Genomic DNA, 14,236 nt, shown 5'->3' with positions numbered 1-14,236 from the left:
TCCCTGGCCGTGCGCCGCAACACCTGCCGCCGCCAGTGGCGACCGGCCACCCTGGCTCGTTGGAAGATTCAACTTATTTCTAAAAATTCTCAAAAATTACAAAAATGAAGAGCAAACTAAGGGGAACAACTTTTATACCTAGGCCAAAGTCTAATTTGGCCGGGAAACGCCTAAATTTGGCCACGAACCGCCGGAACCCAATAATTTTGGGTGGTCTCAATTTGTCACCTTCGGTGGTCCGCCGCCCCTATAGTTGTTTGGCCACAAAAAGAAATTAAAACTAATTCCACTATTTCTTTTATGGTGAATATAATTGTAATCTCAGTCTACAATTTTATTCAAACTCCGTAAATAATTAAACCAACAAATAGTAATCGTGATGCTTACTCACAGTCTTAGATTTCCAGTCACATTTATTGGCATAATAAATATATAAAAAAAAATTAGCCATTCCCTTAGGCAAAATAAGAACCCACATCAAGCCACAATCCTCATAACTTAAAATAATTACTAAATTATCAAACCATATTTACTATTGGTTAGATAGATACTAACATAATAATTACAATCATTGGTAAACCATCCTCCATCATTGGCTATACATAGCCGTAACTATAATTCTTTCTCAAAATTTCTAGCCACATTCATTGGCAAAATAATATCAACCTTAAGCCATAAATCTTGTTAGCTACATAAATATTAAAATTTCAACCAACCATTAAAATTGACAAATCAAGTTCCAAAATTCCAACCAAAATTATTGGAATTTCCAATCACATCACTAGGTAATGGAAAGAAGAATACCAAGTGATCACAAATGAACCGAATTATGAGTCATTGATCAAATCAAATTATTTCCATATCATCTATTATATGCTTACTTTTGCTCAAAAACAAATTTGACATTCCTTTAGTTTTGTTTTCAGAGCATACCTATGTCATATTTTACTACATAAGGAACGAGATCATAGGTACCAATGTGAACATTGTGAAAACAATCTTTGAATCAAGAATAGCTATCAAGTGAGCAGTTATTCTCTTTCTTAAAAATGAAGGGTTAAACTTTAGTCAACATGCCACATTCAACCAATTTGTTTTGAATCAAGGTTATAATGGTAAGACGAGCATCGATATTAAGATCATTTATTGGCTGAGTTGTGCAACAACAATTTTATAAACTTTCACATACTCCAACACAATGAATAAAATGGTAATAATTCAACCAATTTGTTTCCAATTTCTCACCAAAACAGATTATGCAATCAGTTCATGTATCAATTTAAAGGTAGTCTCAGTCATAGAACTAAATTATCTCACATTGACAAAGTCGCATGCCAAATTTCTAGCTATGACTAACGTGACAAACAAAATATCAAAATTTCACACCATAATGTGTTAATGGCAAACCAATTTCTAGCCATGACTAACGTGACAAACAAAATATCAAAATTTCACACCATAACGTGTTAATGGCAAACCAACCAATCAAGTTTATAATTATCAACTTTTTATGTCAATTCTTTTCATCGGACGAAGAAACTCAGTTGGGAAAACAGTTATATTAAATGAACTCAAAAATTTCATTCCATAATTTCATTCATATCCACCCACCATTCTCATTATAATGGCAAACCATAATCACAGTTTATAATTTCATCCCCCTTCAACAAATCACCATATCTTCCATAAATATTAACATTTTTGACCACATTTATCGTTGGCCATAGCATTTTAAAATTTCTATCCACACTTATCATTGATAGAACAATGATTCACCATCATTTTCTTTTATTTCATTCAGTGACTAGTAGGCTGGAAAAGATTGTAATATACCTGGCCAATACACATCACACTTTCTTTTTCTACGGGCCTTTTCCGCCCAATTTCACATTCACGGGCCTTTCTTGCCCAATTTCACCTTCACGGGCCTTTTTCGCCCAATCTCACATATCCACCCTTATATCCACGGGCCTTTTTGCCCAATTCACATATCCATCCTAATATCCACAGGCCTTTTTGCACAGTTCACAATTTCTCAAGTGCCAGGTGTAATACAAATTTTCCATCTACTTATCACCACCTCACAATCACCTTAACATTCAACATTTTCATAATGCATAGCCTAATATTGATTCAATTCAAGATTAATCCAAAACTTTAATCAAATGCTCATCTTCAAAGCTATAACATGAATACGATATTTTAAAATTTTCCTACTCCCATTCAATTCAATTCAAAGCATCATAATTCACAATATATGCATTCCACATAATTTTCGTCATACTCATAGAACTTATGAAATAATGCAATATAAACGCAAATCACAATTCTCATTAACGAAACTTTCATATTTACCAAGGAAATTGCACCACAATCATAATACAATTTATATATGTATTTCACATATAAAACATGCATGCCACTTTATTCCTAAAAATATGAATTAATGCAACCACAATGCATGTCATAATTCACATCAATAAGACTCAAGAATAGTGCGTCTCATAGAATAAGATCATTTGTTTTGATACCATTTTATGACACCCCGGGCCCGAAAATATTAATTTTGGGAAATGATATTGGTGACGGCCCAAAACTTTGCTTTATTTCGCAAAATTTTAAATCACGATTCTTTTTTAAATTCCTTAACTCCCTCTCAATAAACATAAACATAAACATAAACATAATTAATGTATAAGGCATGAGCCTAGTCTTTCTATTAAGTCAAAATTTACTTCTAATAACTGAACTTCTTAACAGAAATTAATTCTTGATTATTTAATCGTACTTGTTTTATGGCTGCATCTAACATCTCGTTAGATTGCCTATGTACCCTAAACAGGAATCAAGCCATTCGTAGTTCACAATTCATTATTTACCAATTTCCAAACGTATTCTAGTAACCACCATATTCAACACTAACCTTCATAATCCAATCCATATCAAATGGTTACCAATTATAGATTTAGAATATCAAAATTTACATGAAAAATGGCAACTTCGGCTCCCTGGCCGTGCACCGCCGCAGCCAGTGGCTGCCGGCCACCCCGGCTCGTCGAAAGATTCAACTTATTTCTAAAATTTCTCAAAAATTACAAAAATGAAGAGCAACCCAAGGGGAACAATTTTTATACCTAGGCCAAAGTCTAATTTGGCTGGGAAATGCTTGAATTTGGCCACAAACTGCCGAAACCCTAGAATTTTGGGTGGTCTCAATTCGTCACCTCCGGTGCTCCGCCGCCCCTATAGTTGTTTGGTCTTTGCTCCAGGCCTCAAGGGGAGTTTAATGGTGGTATTAATTAGATGAAATCCTTTCAAAATTGATGGATCTCGAGTAAAACTCGCCACACCCATTGGTGAGGTTTTCCCAAGTTCTAAGGCCAATCTCTTGATTTGTGGGGTGTAATAAGAAGAGGGAAGGTCATGTAGTATTGTGGTAGTGTTCAGAGGTATCGATTTCAACGAAAAAACGTCGGATTTTTGCGTCGAGGATCACAATTTTCTAGAGAGAAAAGATGAGAACACAAAGATCTCTCTTCTCTTAGAAAAAAGAAAAAAAAAAGAAAAATGTACTTGGAGTTTTCAAACTTTGAGGGTTGTATGATAACCATTTCGTTTTTAGTTTTTTGGTTTCATTTATTTGAAAACTAAAAAACTAAAAACTTGATTAGTAAAGAAAATTACTCTTGTGATGACAGCACAATTAGATTTTTATAGTGCTAATAGTAATTTCATTTTTTTTTTTTAATTTCAAGTTTTTGTTTTTATATTTGTAGATAAAATTGGCTCCTTTAATTTAATCAATGTAAAAATATTTAGTTTCCATATAACAATGATAACTGTGCTTTATTGAGGAACATTGATAATTCTAGGGAGACCAACTTTTTTAAACCAACTAATGTGGTTGTTGGAGAAAATTTTCCAGGTTCCCAGAACTCCACATCATATATGTTTTAGTGACATTTCAAAATTTTAACATAGTTGACCACCTGGGCGGCTCGGTTGATTTTTTAGGGTTGACCGTTGACTTTTTACGAAAATTACCCGAAACCCTTCTTAACATACTTTGTCTCCCTAATTCCAAATCCGCATTCTGTTTTCCCAAATTTAATTGTTTTAGTGGAGTTTTACTAATGGGTCCCAATATTATGCTTAGGTGCAATTACTATCGGAGACTCTAGCTTTCCTAGTTAAACAGTGTGACCTCGCAATTATCTGTGAGTGGGTCTTTTCTTTTATATAGTATATATATTTGTTTAGTTTCCATATATACATCTAATAACGAAGTTTCTATGTGATTTTCATAATTAAATTAATGTTTATAAGAAATGTCGTAATGTTGAGAATTAGGAAAGCATTATAATCCTACGGGATGCACATATATGTGTACTATTTCAAGATGCCTTAATTATATTTGCGGCCATGAATGATATTATGTTGACTAGAATTATCGAAACACTGTGGCATGACTATATTTATGTTATTTGCTCATCGTGTATTGCACTTGTGTTAGTACTCGCTCGAGGCCAAGGCCAGTCTTTCATGTGTGTGTTCACGTCACACCGTACACTCACTTTGGATCCATTGTAGGTTCCAATCATGTCCTAGATTGCTATAGGTAATTAGGACTCGTATGTGATGCGCATATCGCCAATCTTCACATGATTGTGGTACTAGCGCATAAATCATTATTACACCCAGTCATGTTCGTGTCAAAATACCTCTACATGAACTCGTGTGTCAGCATGTGTAGATAAGCACTCGGTATAATATGTTTGTTCATGCACGATTATGTGATTACCGGACGTTAGATGTTTATTTACGAAATATTGTGACGTATTGAATTCTTGAGATATTGCAGGCTACGGTAAGTATTGTCATACTACATGTAGTATGTATATTTTGGAAACTATACTTGTTTTACGGTGAGGGGTTATTACGTTTTTGAAAAGGTTTTACAAAGCTTTATTTTTAGGCCCACTCACCCTTGTTTTCCGCTCCTCCAGGTTTTAGTGGCAGAGTTCTTGTGTCGACGAGGATTCCTGGCAATGTTGGTATCGAAGATCACTTCCAATGGTATATTTCTTATTCTAATTTTATTGTACGTGTGAAATGGGTTCATTTATGCTCACAAGCGCACTCTTATATTTAGGCACTTTTAGGTTTAAATTTAGTCACATTTTCCACATCACTACACCTTATGGCTTCGTCATCTTTATGGTGTCGGCCAACACAGCTCGATTCGAAGACCAGGTGGACATTCCGGGTTGGGGTGTGTCACCTTTAATTTAATCAATGTACAAATATTTAGTTTCCATATAACAATGATAACTGTTCTTTATTAAGGAACATTGATAATTCTAGGGAGACCAACTTTTTAAAACCAAATGATGTGGTTGGTGGATAAATTTTCTAGGTTCCAGGAACTCCACATCATATACGTACCAGCCAATAAAATAAAACACTTGGCTACTTTGTTGTGTAATTAAATTTTATTCTACAAATTCTGAGGTTGTGGGCCTGACAAAAAAAAATCCTCCGTCAAACATTACCTTCTCTACCGTCCCTGGTTCTCATCCTTGAGACATCAATGAAGTATTGCAGTTTAGGAACAATGGTTACTGGTTTAGTTTAAGATTGAAAAAAAATTACTTCTTAAATCAACCAAGTTTTAGCCAAGAACATCCGAATTCAAACCATTGTGTGGATCTGAATGATGCTTTTATATAAGCACAAGAGACAAGAAAATGAGATGAAAGAAAAATCCCAAAAAAGCCATATTCTTGAACAATCAGTACCATCGGATGCCTTGCATTTACCTCCTCAATCCATAGGCTTACATGAAGTGGGAAATTTTTGAAAACCCCCAGAAAAGAAAACCAGGAATAAAAATGTTATGAACTGCATATTTGTGATTGCTTTGCTCACAAGGAGAATAATTAGTTATAGCTAAAGGGTTCAATTGTAAGAGAATCGGGATTGAATTATAATGATTTGGGACCTTTGGGTTTAATGGTAATAGGCCAAGTATTGTAATGAGTTATTTTAACTAGTTTGTTAAAGTTGTACATCTGGCATTCACACACTAGATTGCTAGCTAGTGGCATATCTCTCTCTACTTTCATTGTAACGGTTAAATTTTAAATTAATAGAAAATATATATTATAATCTAACTTCATCTTCTTCCTTGCATTGCTGCCAAAGCTTCTTAGCTCAGGTTGATTCCCAGTGAAGGATTGTGATTCTAACATTGGTATCACCCATCTGATTTTGGTTTTCCCTGTGGTGTATGCCCCACCGCAAACCAAACACTGGTCTTATCACTATGGATGCATGAGTTTTTGCTCTCGAAACTCTTTCGCTACGTTACCCACTCTCATCGATGAGGCTGTGTACAACGTGATCGACACCAAGCTTCTCACCCATCTACAAATTCACCTTCCAGTGTACTTCTAGCAATTTCAGCGTGAACTCCAGTTTAAGGGAAATAGTGAAGGCTCCTTAACCTCCCCCATCACTGAACCTCATTTGCACCAAGATGTTGACCCGATTAACAAACCTCATACTCATATCTGGGTTGGTGGAGGTCCTAATCCTTGTCCACCATGACAACAACATATTGATTTTCCCAGATTCTCTAAGGGTGAAGATCCTTTAGACTGGATTTACAAAGCGGAGCAGTTCTTCAGTTTTTACAACATTCCTGATTCTCAACCAATGTTAACAGCTTTTTTCCATCTCGAATGGGAGGTACTGTAATGGTTTTGTTGGATGGACTGCATCCATATAACACTAAGTTGGCTGGAGTTCTCCCAAGCTCTCTGTCTTGAGTTTGGACCCTCATAATTTGACGATAAAGCTGAAGCACTTTTCAAGCTCAAAGCAAACAGGTACCCTTCCTGAGTATGTTACTGAATTCCGCCATTTGGCTAATAGAACTCTTGAAATTTGTATAATCTTTCTTAAAGGTTGTTTCATAGATGGACTAAAGAAAGAATTGAAATATGATGTTAAGCTTTTGAAGCCTGCAACTGTGCACGATGCCATTGCTTTTGCAGTGCAATTGGACGTGAAAATTTATGAGTTTAAATTAACCACTTCTAAACCACCTCTCACAGTCAAACCTCACATTACTTTTGCTACCCCTGTGACTCGTACTGTACCTCACCATGGTAACTTAGATATTAAGAAACTGTTTCCAGATGAAATTCAAAAGAAACGAGAACAGGGAGAATGCTGGTTTTGCACTGATAAGTGGTGCATAATGTGGTTTAAACAACTTCTCATGCTTGATGTACTAGAATTTGATGAAATTAAGGTGGAAACACAGGAGGTGTGACCAAAATTGTATAACATGGACCTAAGTGCTTGTGCATTTTATGGCACTCTTAGGGGACAAGCATCACAAACCATGAAGGTTGAAGGCTAGATCAATGGACAGTGTGTCAAAATCCTATTGGATTCTGGCAGTACTCATAACTCATTGACTCTAAACTTCTTAAGCAGTGGGGATACCAGGCTCAACACACTAAAACCTTTGAAGTGATGATAGCAGAAGAGGGTAAGGTTCAAAGTTCTAAATGTTGTAAATTTGTTGCTCTTAATCTGGGAGGTTACAATTGCAGTGTGAATTTGTATGCATTACCCTTGGGCGGTTGTGATGTAGCATTAGGGGTACATCGGTTATCCATAGTGAGTCTTGTGCTATGGCACTTTCAATTACTTACAATCAAGATTGTAAAAGATGCTAGGCACCAGTTGGGTGGCGAGTAGCGGGTGCTTAGGCGGATTTAACTAAATCCATTATATTTCATGTAAAGAAGTGTATGTTTGTACTCAAAATATATATAATTTCATCATAAGCTACAAAATAGAATGACACTTATATTATGAAGTATTGGAACATAATGAAAACATGGGGAACAAGCATATAATGTGTGCTCATTTAAGTATTCGACAAGTCTCTTATAATTTATTGAAAATAAAATAAAATGCAAAATGAAAGTTATCTATTTTCTACCTAAGTTGCAACCTAAGCAGGTCTGGGCGAGCTCCTCAGCAGGTCCATGTGCCCTTTCTTAATTTTCAAACACCTAGGCATCAATAGGGGTGGTGGCCAGCCGCCTAGTGCCTAGGCGGCCTTAGGTGCGAATTTTTAGAACAGTGCTTACAATGGAGTTCACTAAGGATCTACAGACTTACGAACTAGCTCACAAAGTCACTCCTGAACATACCATTCAAAAGGTTTCATTACAACATTAAGATAAGGAGATCTTTAACTCAAATTTAGGACTGTTCCTATACTCCATTGAAGGGAGAAAAGTTGAGGCATGTCAGTTAAGTGCAAAACAACTTCAAGAGCTTCAGAAGTTTGGAGAATTTGATGATATCTTTGTCTTGCCCACTAAGTTACCTCCACATAGAGCACATGACCATCATATCCCATTGATACATGGAGCTATACCCTATAACATCAGGTCATATCACTATGGTTCATTACAGAAAAGTGAAATTGAGAGGGCAGTTCAGGAATTGCTTGATGCAGGATTCATTAAACAGAGTCATAGCCTATTTTCATTTCCTGTCTTGTTGGTAAAAAAGAAGGAAGGCACATGGAAGATGTGCATAGATTATAGGGAACTCAATTCACTCACTCTCAATGATATTCCTCTAATAGATGATCTCCTAGATGAATTGTATGGTGCACTGTATTTCTCCAAGTTGGATTTAAGGTCTGGATATTACCAGATCCTAATGAACTCAGAAGATGTGGAAAAACACAACCTTTAGAACTCATGAAAGGCATTATAAGTTCCTTATGATGCCATTTGGGCTCACCAATGCTCCAACAACTTTTCAAAGTCTAATGAATGACTTATTCAAACCTTATCTCAAAAAATTTGTGCTGGTTTTCTTTGATGATATTCTGGTATTCAGCAAGACTGGAAGGATCACTTGAATCACTTGCAGGTTATATTGGAATTCTTAGAGATAACCAGCTCTATCTTAAGAAATTAAAATGCTCATTTGGACAAGCTTCTGTAGAGTATGTAGGGCATATTGTATCCCATGATGGTGTAGCTGCTGACCCTTCTAAGTTGCAGGCAATTCAAGAATGGCCTATTCCCAGAATTGTCACAGAATTGAGAAGGTTTTTGGGACTCACTGGCTACTACAGGAAATTTGTGCCAGGATATGGAAAAATAAGTCAACCTTTGTACAAACTCATAAGGAAAAATGGTTTTGAATGGAATTCAAATGCTACGTTAGCTTTTGAAAAACTCAAGTCTATCATGGCCTCACCACAAATTCTTGCTCTCCCAGATTTTTCTAAAACTTTTGAGTTAGAATGTGATGCATTTGGATGTGGTATTGGTGTTGTTTTAAATCAGGCAAGAAGACCTATAGCTTTCACTAGCCAATCCCTAGGTCCATGAACCAAGCTCTTTCTACATATGAAAGATAATTGATTGCCATAGTACATGCTGTGAAGAAATGACAAAATTATCTCCAAGGAAGACACTTTATTATTAAGACTAATCATACAATCTCAAGTACTTCTTAAACCAGAGGGCAAACACTCATTTTCAACAGAAATGGGTGTCAAAATTGTTAGGGGTATGACTATGAGATTTAGTGCAAGCAAGGGCCTCAAAATGTGGTAGCTAATGCCCTTTCTTGACTTTAGGGTACACCACAATTATAAGAGTTCCCCATCTCTAATGTAGGCACTGACATAGAATGCACTGCTATTTAATATCCATATTTTGGATGGATGGATGAGCTGAGAAGAAGTAATGAGCAAGATGTGTGGATTGCTGAGAAAAAGAAGGAAATGATTCAGGCCACCCAAAATGGCTCTGGAAGTTCTACATTGGGCAAGTACTCCATTGATAATGGGTTCTTGTGTTACAAACAGAGAATGGTCTTAAGTCTTTCATCTGATTGGAGAAATAAAATCATGGAGGAGCATCATTCAACTCCTGCTTCTAGACACCAGGGAATGTTAAAAACCTATCAGAGAATTAAGAAGAGTTTCTATTGGCAAGGAATGAAAAATGACATTAAGAAGTTTTGCTGAGTGTGACCCTTGCCAGCAAAACCAAAAACTATCGCACCTTCTGGATTGCTGCAGTCACTACCTATTCTTCATAGGGTGTGGGCTGACATTAGCATGGACTTTATAGTAGGCTTGCCTAATTGCAAAGGAAAAATTGTGATATTGGTGATTGAAAGGCTCTCAAAATATGTTCATTTTGTGTCGTTGTCTCATCCTTACACTGCCACTGTAGTAGCATAGCTTTTTGTAGATCACATCTTCAAGTTACATGGTATGCCTAACTCTGTTGTCAGTGATAGAGACCCCATTTTCATCAGTGTATTCTGGAATGAGCTCTTTAAATTGTAGAACTCAAAGCTATGTATGAGTTCAAGGTACCATCCACAAAGTGATGGTCAAACTGAGCTGATGAATAAGTGTCTAAAAACCTATCTTAGATGCTTTGTGGGAGGTTAACCAAAGAAGTGGGTTCAATGGCTCTCTTGGGTTGAATGGTGCTTCAATACTTCTTATCACACTTCCTCCAAGTACAATTCATTCGAGCTGGTTTATGGATATCCTCCACCTCATGTGATTCTCTATGAAATTGGCACTGCAAGAATAAACACTGTGAAGCAAGGGTTAATGGAAAGAGATAGAATCTTATTTGTGCTAAAGAAAAATTTGGTGCTAGCTTAGAATAGGATGAAACAATACAATGACAAGAAGAGAACAGAAAGACACTTCACGGTTGGTGATTTTGTTTACTTGAAGCTGATACCGTACTAGTTGCAGACTCTAGCACCCCACAGTTATCACAAGCTACAACCAAGATATTATGGACCTTATGAAGTGCAAGATAAGATTGGAGATGTAGCTTATAAGTTTAAGCTACCAATGGGAACCAAAATTCCTCATGTGTTTCATGTGACTACCTTAAGAAACAGTTGGGTGATCACACCAGTGCTCAAACCATTCTGCCTCAGGTCATGGAAGATGGATTGGCTCAAAATAGTCCAAAAGCTGCGATAGCTAGATGAATTCACAAGAAGGGAAAATATGCAGGTGTGCAAGTTCTGGTGTAGTGGCAAAGATCGGGAGGAGAATGATGCTACTTGGGAGGATTTTGATGAATTCAAGGCCAAGCTTCCTGATTTTTCTCTTTGACCCTTGTGGACAAGGTTTTCTTAAGGAGGGAGTGTTGTTATGAACTGTATATTTTTGATTGCTTCGATCACGAGGAGAATAATTAGTTATAGCTAAAGGGTTAAATTGTAAGAGAATCGGGACTGAATTGTGATGATTTGGGACATTTGGGTAGCCCAAGTATTGTGGGGAGTTATTTTAATTAGTTTGTTAAAGTTGTACAGCTGACATTCACACACTGGATTGCTAGCTAGTGGTATATCTCTCTCTCCACTTTCTTTGTAACGGTTAGATTTGAATTAATAGAAAAGAAATATTATATCCAACTTCATCTTCTTCCTTGCGTTGCCGCCATAGCTTCTTAGCTCAGGTTGATTCCCAGGTAAGGATTCTGATTCTAACAAAAAAGCTAATGAAAATTGAATAATTAAAGATGGAAGAGGAGACACCGCAGAGCAATTTTCCAGATCCCCTTTTTCCTTCTTTCAGACCATAAAGAAGAAGACATAATCCAAAAGTTATCGATGGTAGCGAAAGCAAATGGTTGATGGAGGTTTTTTTTTTTTTTTTTTTTTTTTTGTCATTCTGAGCCCACCGTTTCAGAATATTTATAAAGCAATTAAATTTCAAAACAGAACAACTACGTGTTTTGTTTTATTGGTCCGGTACAGGTACAACGTGAAGCGACCGGAATCTGGAAAATTTTTTGGTTGTTGTTGACGATTAAATTATTGTTTAAATCAACATGTTTATTGTATTTTAGTGACACATTATTGATTTGAAAATTTAATTTAAAATTTCGATCTCTTTAACATTACTGCCACATATAAATTTCCTAATACAAATGCTTAACAAAAGATATTAAATGCAATAACTTATATTAAAAATATTTGAACAAAATTAAGTTTTGTTATTTTTATTAGGAAAAAAAGTTTTTTTAGTCGCTGCAGGGCAAAAAAATTGTGAAATTACTTGAATTAAAAGGTAACAAAATTAAGTTTTGTTATTCTAATACAATTGGATAATTATATATACACATATACATATTAGAGAGATATTCTTATCAAAGCAAATGAACGCCCCAAAAGACAGAAACCCCTCGAGGAAGGAAGGAACCGTACTACTAAAGACTAAACTTCCGGAAAGATAAAAACCCCTCCATCAGATGACCTTCTTAGCTAAGTTCGTTGTAAAAGCAACCCCACTTCCTAGAAAGTCATCCTAAACTTCCCCGATACTTTGTTACCATTAATAAAGTAACCTAAAAACAAAAAGTGGTATATATATATATTTTAGGGGAGATTAAGAGTTAACTTGTAGCGTATCATATGGCACAAGTGAACGCAACCGCGTCCGGTGATCTTCTTCTGAATGTAGATGACTTCTACTTTTCCGCACTCTTTGATGATGAAAATTTTGACGATTCTGAGCCAGTTTCAGATTCCGCGTACGCCCAAGAGTTGCATTTCCAAGAGGCTCTAATGTCCTCTTCTGCAATCACCTTCCAATCAATTCACAATGACGGTTCCTCTTCCTCTTCATCATCGGCAACAACCCAAGCAACCCAAGCAATCCAATCCCACCCGATCCATGGAATCCTATTCCCAATTCAGGACACGCGAGAGTCCGGCGAATCGTCGTCACCACAACCATCAACACAAACCCTTTGTGGGATTTGTATTGAGATGAAAGAGGCTGACGAGATGTTTCGAAATGAGGGCTGCGTTCACTCCTTCTGCTCTGACTGCATAACCAAGCATGTGGCATCCAAAATCCAAGCAAACATTCACGTAGTATCGTGCCCCGGCTTGGACTGCAGGGCTGTGCTGGAACCTGATGCTTGTATGCCAATGCTTCCCAAAGAAGTCTTAGAAAGGTGGAATGATGCCCTTTGTGAAGCTATGGTTTTAGGGGCACAAAGACTCTACTGTCCTTTCAGCGACTGCTCAACGGTTTTGATGATCGACAACGAAGATGAGGAGGCTCTAAGAGAGTCCGAGTGTCCCATTTGCCATAGACTGTTCTGTGCACGATGTCAAGTCCCTTGGCATCCAGGAGTTGATTGTGAAGAGTATCGGAGGCTTAACGAGGACGAGCGAGAGAGGGCGGATCTTATGGTTAAGGAACTTGCAAAGGAGAATAAGTGGAAGCGGTGCCCTAGATGCAAATATTATGTGGAGAAGACTGATGGTTGTTTGCATATTACTTGCAGGTCAGTTTGCTTAATTTGGTATTACCTGCACAAGTATATTAGGCATAGGCGGTTGTTACTTATTTAGGGCATTTTATTTCTAACTGGCATACAAATTTCATCAATAATTCTATTTATCATCACAATTCTGGTTTCTCTTGTTGAGAGTATTATCTAACACGATATAATAGTATCAAAGCAGATTAGCCACGAGTTAAACTTGATGGCGACATGTTTTCTTATGTTTGGTTTGAGTGACTCCACAAATGATGAGGAATGCCCATAGTATAGTACTCTACATCTGAAATGGAAGCCTTGCATTAGTAGTTTTAAAAATCTTAGTCGTCTCCACAAATTGCCAATTAGTTTTCGGTTTGATGCAAATTCTAACACGGGAGTACTTTTATCCTTAAGACGTATTAGATGATGAAATGCGTTTAGTAATGGAATAAGTTTAATGGGTTAAACAGCTAATTAGTTTTGAGTGATGATATTGAAAAACTTTATGCAATTGTGGTTAATGTAAGGTTTAAAGATTCTAGATAGATTACTTGGTGGGAGTTGTATTTACCGTATATTGTATCTGCAGGTGCCAATTCCAGTTCTGCTATGGATGTGGAGCAGAATGGACAAGTACTCATGGTGGTTGCCAGGGAGATTAAGTTGCGGAAGGCACTCGGATTGAAGGCGTGTTCCATGTTTTATGATGCTAGAACTTTTATTTATTTACAGAATCATCAAAAGTCCTGCAATACAAACGGACTTTTGCTGGTAGATTTGCTTCCTAGATATTTGAGGTTGTGTGATGTGTAACATTGCTTTGAATTCCCTTATTAATGTTATGGAGCTTTCTCTTTTCA

The 14,236-nt window shown here is 36.7% G+C and overlaps 2 protein-coding genes across 2 annotated transcripts; both read left to right on the top strand.

Moving 5' to 3' along the window:
- The first annotated feature begins 6,333 nt into the window (after positions 1-6,333).
- LOC148694413 (uncharacterized) lies at positions 6,334-9,437 on the top strand. The gene is made up of 6 exons (XM_088700703.1): positions 6,334-6,446; positions 6,633-6,750; positions 6,860-7,333; positions 7,507-7,561; positions 8,315-8,701; positions 8,938-9,437. The coding sequence occupies exons 1-6, from the start codon at positions 6,334-6,336 to the stop codon at positions 9,435-9,437; spliced, it is 1,647 nt and encodes a 548-aa protein (XP_088556829.1).
- Positions 9,438-12,479: 3,042 nt separating this feature from the next.
- Positions 12,480-14,236, top strand: LOC137740273 (E3 ubiquitin-protein ligase RSL1). The gene is made up of 2 exons (XM_068480124.2): positions 12,480-13,397; positions 13,966-14,236. The coding sequence occupies exons 1-2, from the start codon at positions 12,514-12,516 to the stop codon at positions 14,036-14,038; spliced, it is 957 nt and encodes a 318-aa protein (XP_068336225.2). The 5' UTR covers positions 12,480-12,513; the 3' UTR covers positions 14,039-14,236.

Source organism: Pyrus communis, chromosome 9 (genome assembly GCF_041283825.1).
Source record: "Pyrus communis isolate YQ-2024b chromosome 9, ASM4128382v1, whole genome shotgun sequence".
Lineage (NCBI taxonomy): Eukaryota > Viridiplantae > Streptophyta > Magnoliopsida > Rosales > Rosaceae > Pyrus > Pyrus communis.
Note: the sequence above shows the minus strand (reverse complement) of the source record. Positions and strands in the feature narration are given on the sequence as shown.

Bases quoted from the DNA above. Each gene is read 5' to 3' on its own strand.
- LOC148694413 (XM_088700703.1), top strand. From the start codon at position 6,334: ATGAGTTTTTGCTCTCGAAACTCTTTCGCTACGTTACCCACTCTCATC. The intron at 7,562-8,314 runs GTAAGGTTCAAA...ACTCCATTGAAG, and splicing joins AGTGATGATAGCAGAAGAGG to GGAGAAAAGTTGAGGCATGT. The intron at 8,702-8,937 runs GTGCACTGTATT...TCTGGTATTCAG, and splicing joins TCTCCTAGATGAATTGTATG to CAAGACTGGAAGGATCACTT.
- LOC137740273 (XM_068480124.2), top strand. From the start codon at position 12,514: ATGGCACAAGTGAACGCAACCGCGTCCGGTGATCTTCTTCTGAATGTA. The intron at 13,398-13,965 runs GTCAGTTTGCTT...TTGTATCTGCAG, and splicing joins TGTTTGCATATTACTTGCAG to GTGCCAATTCCAGTTCTGCT.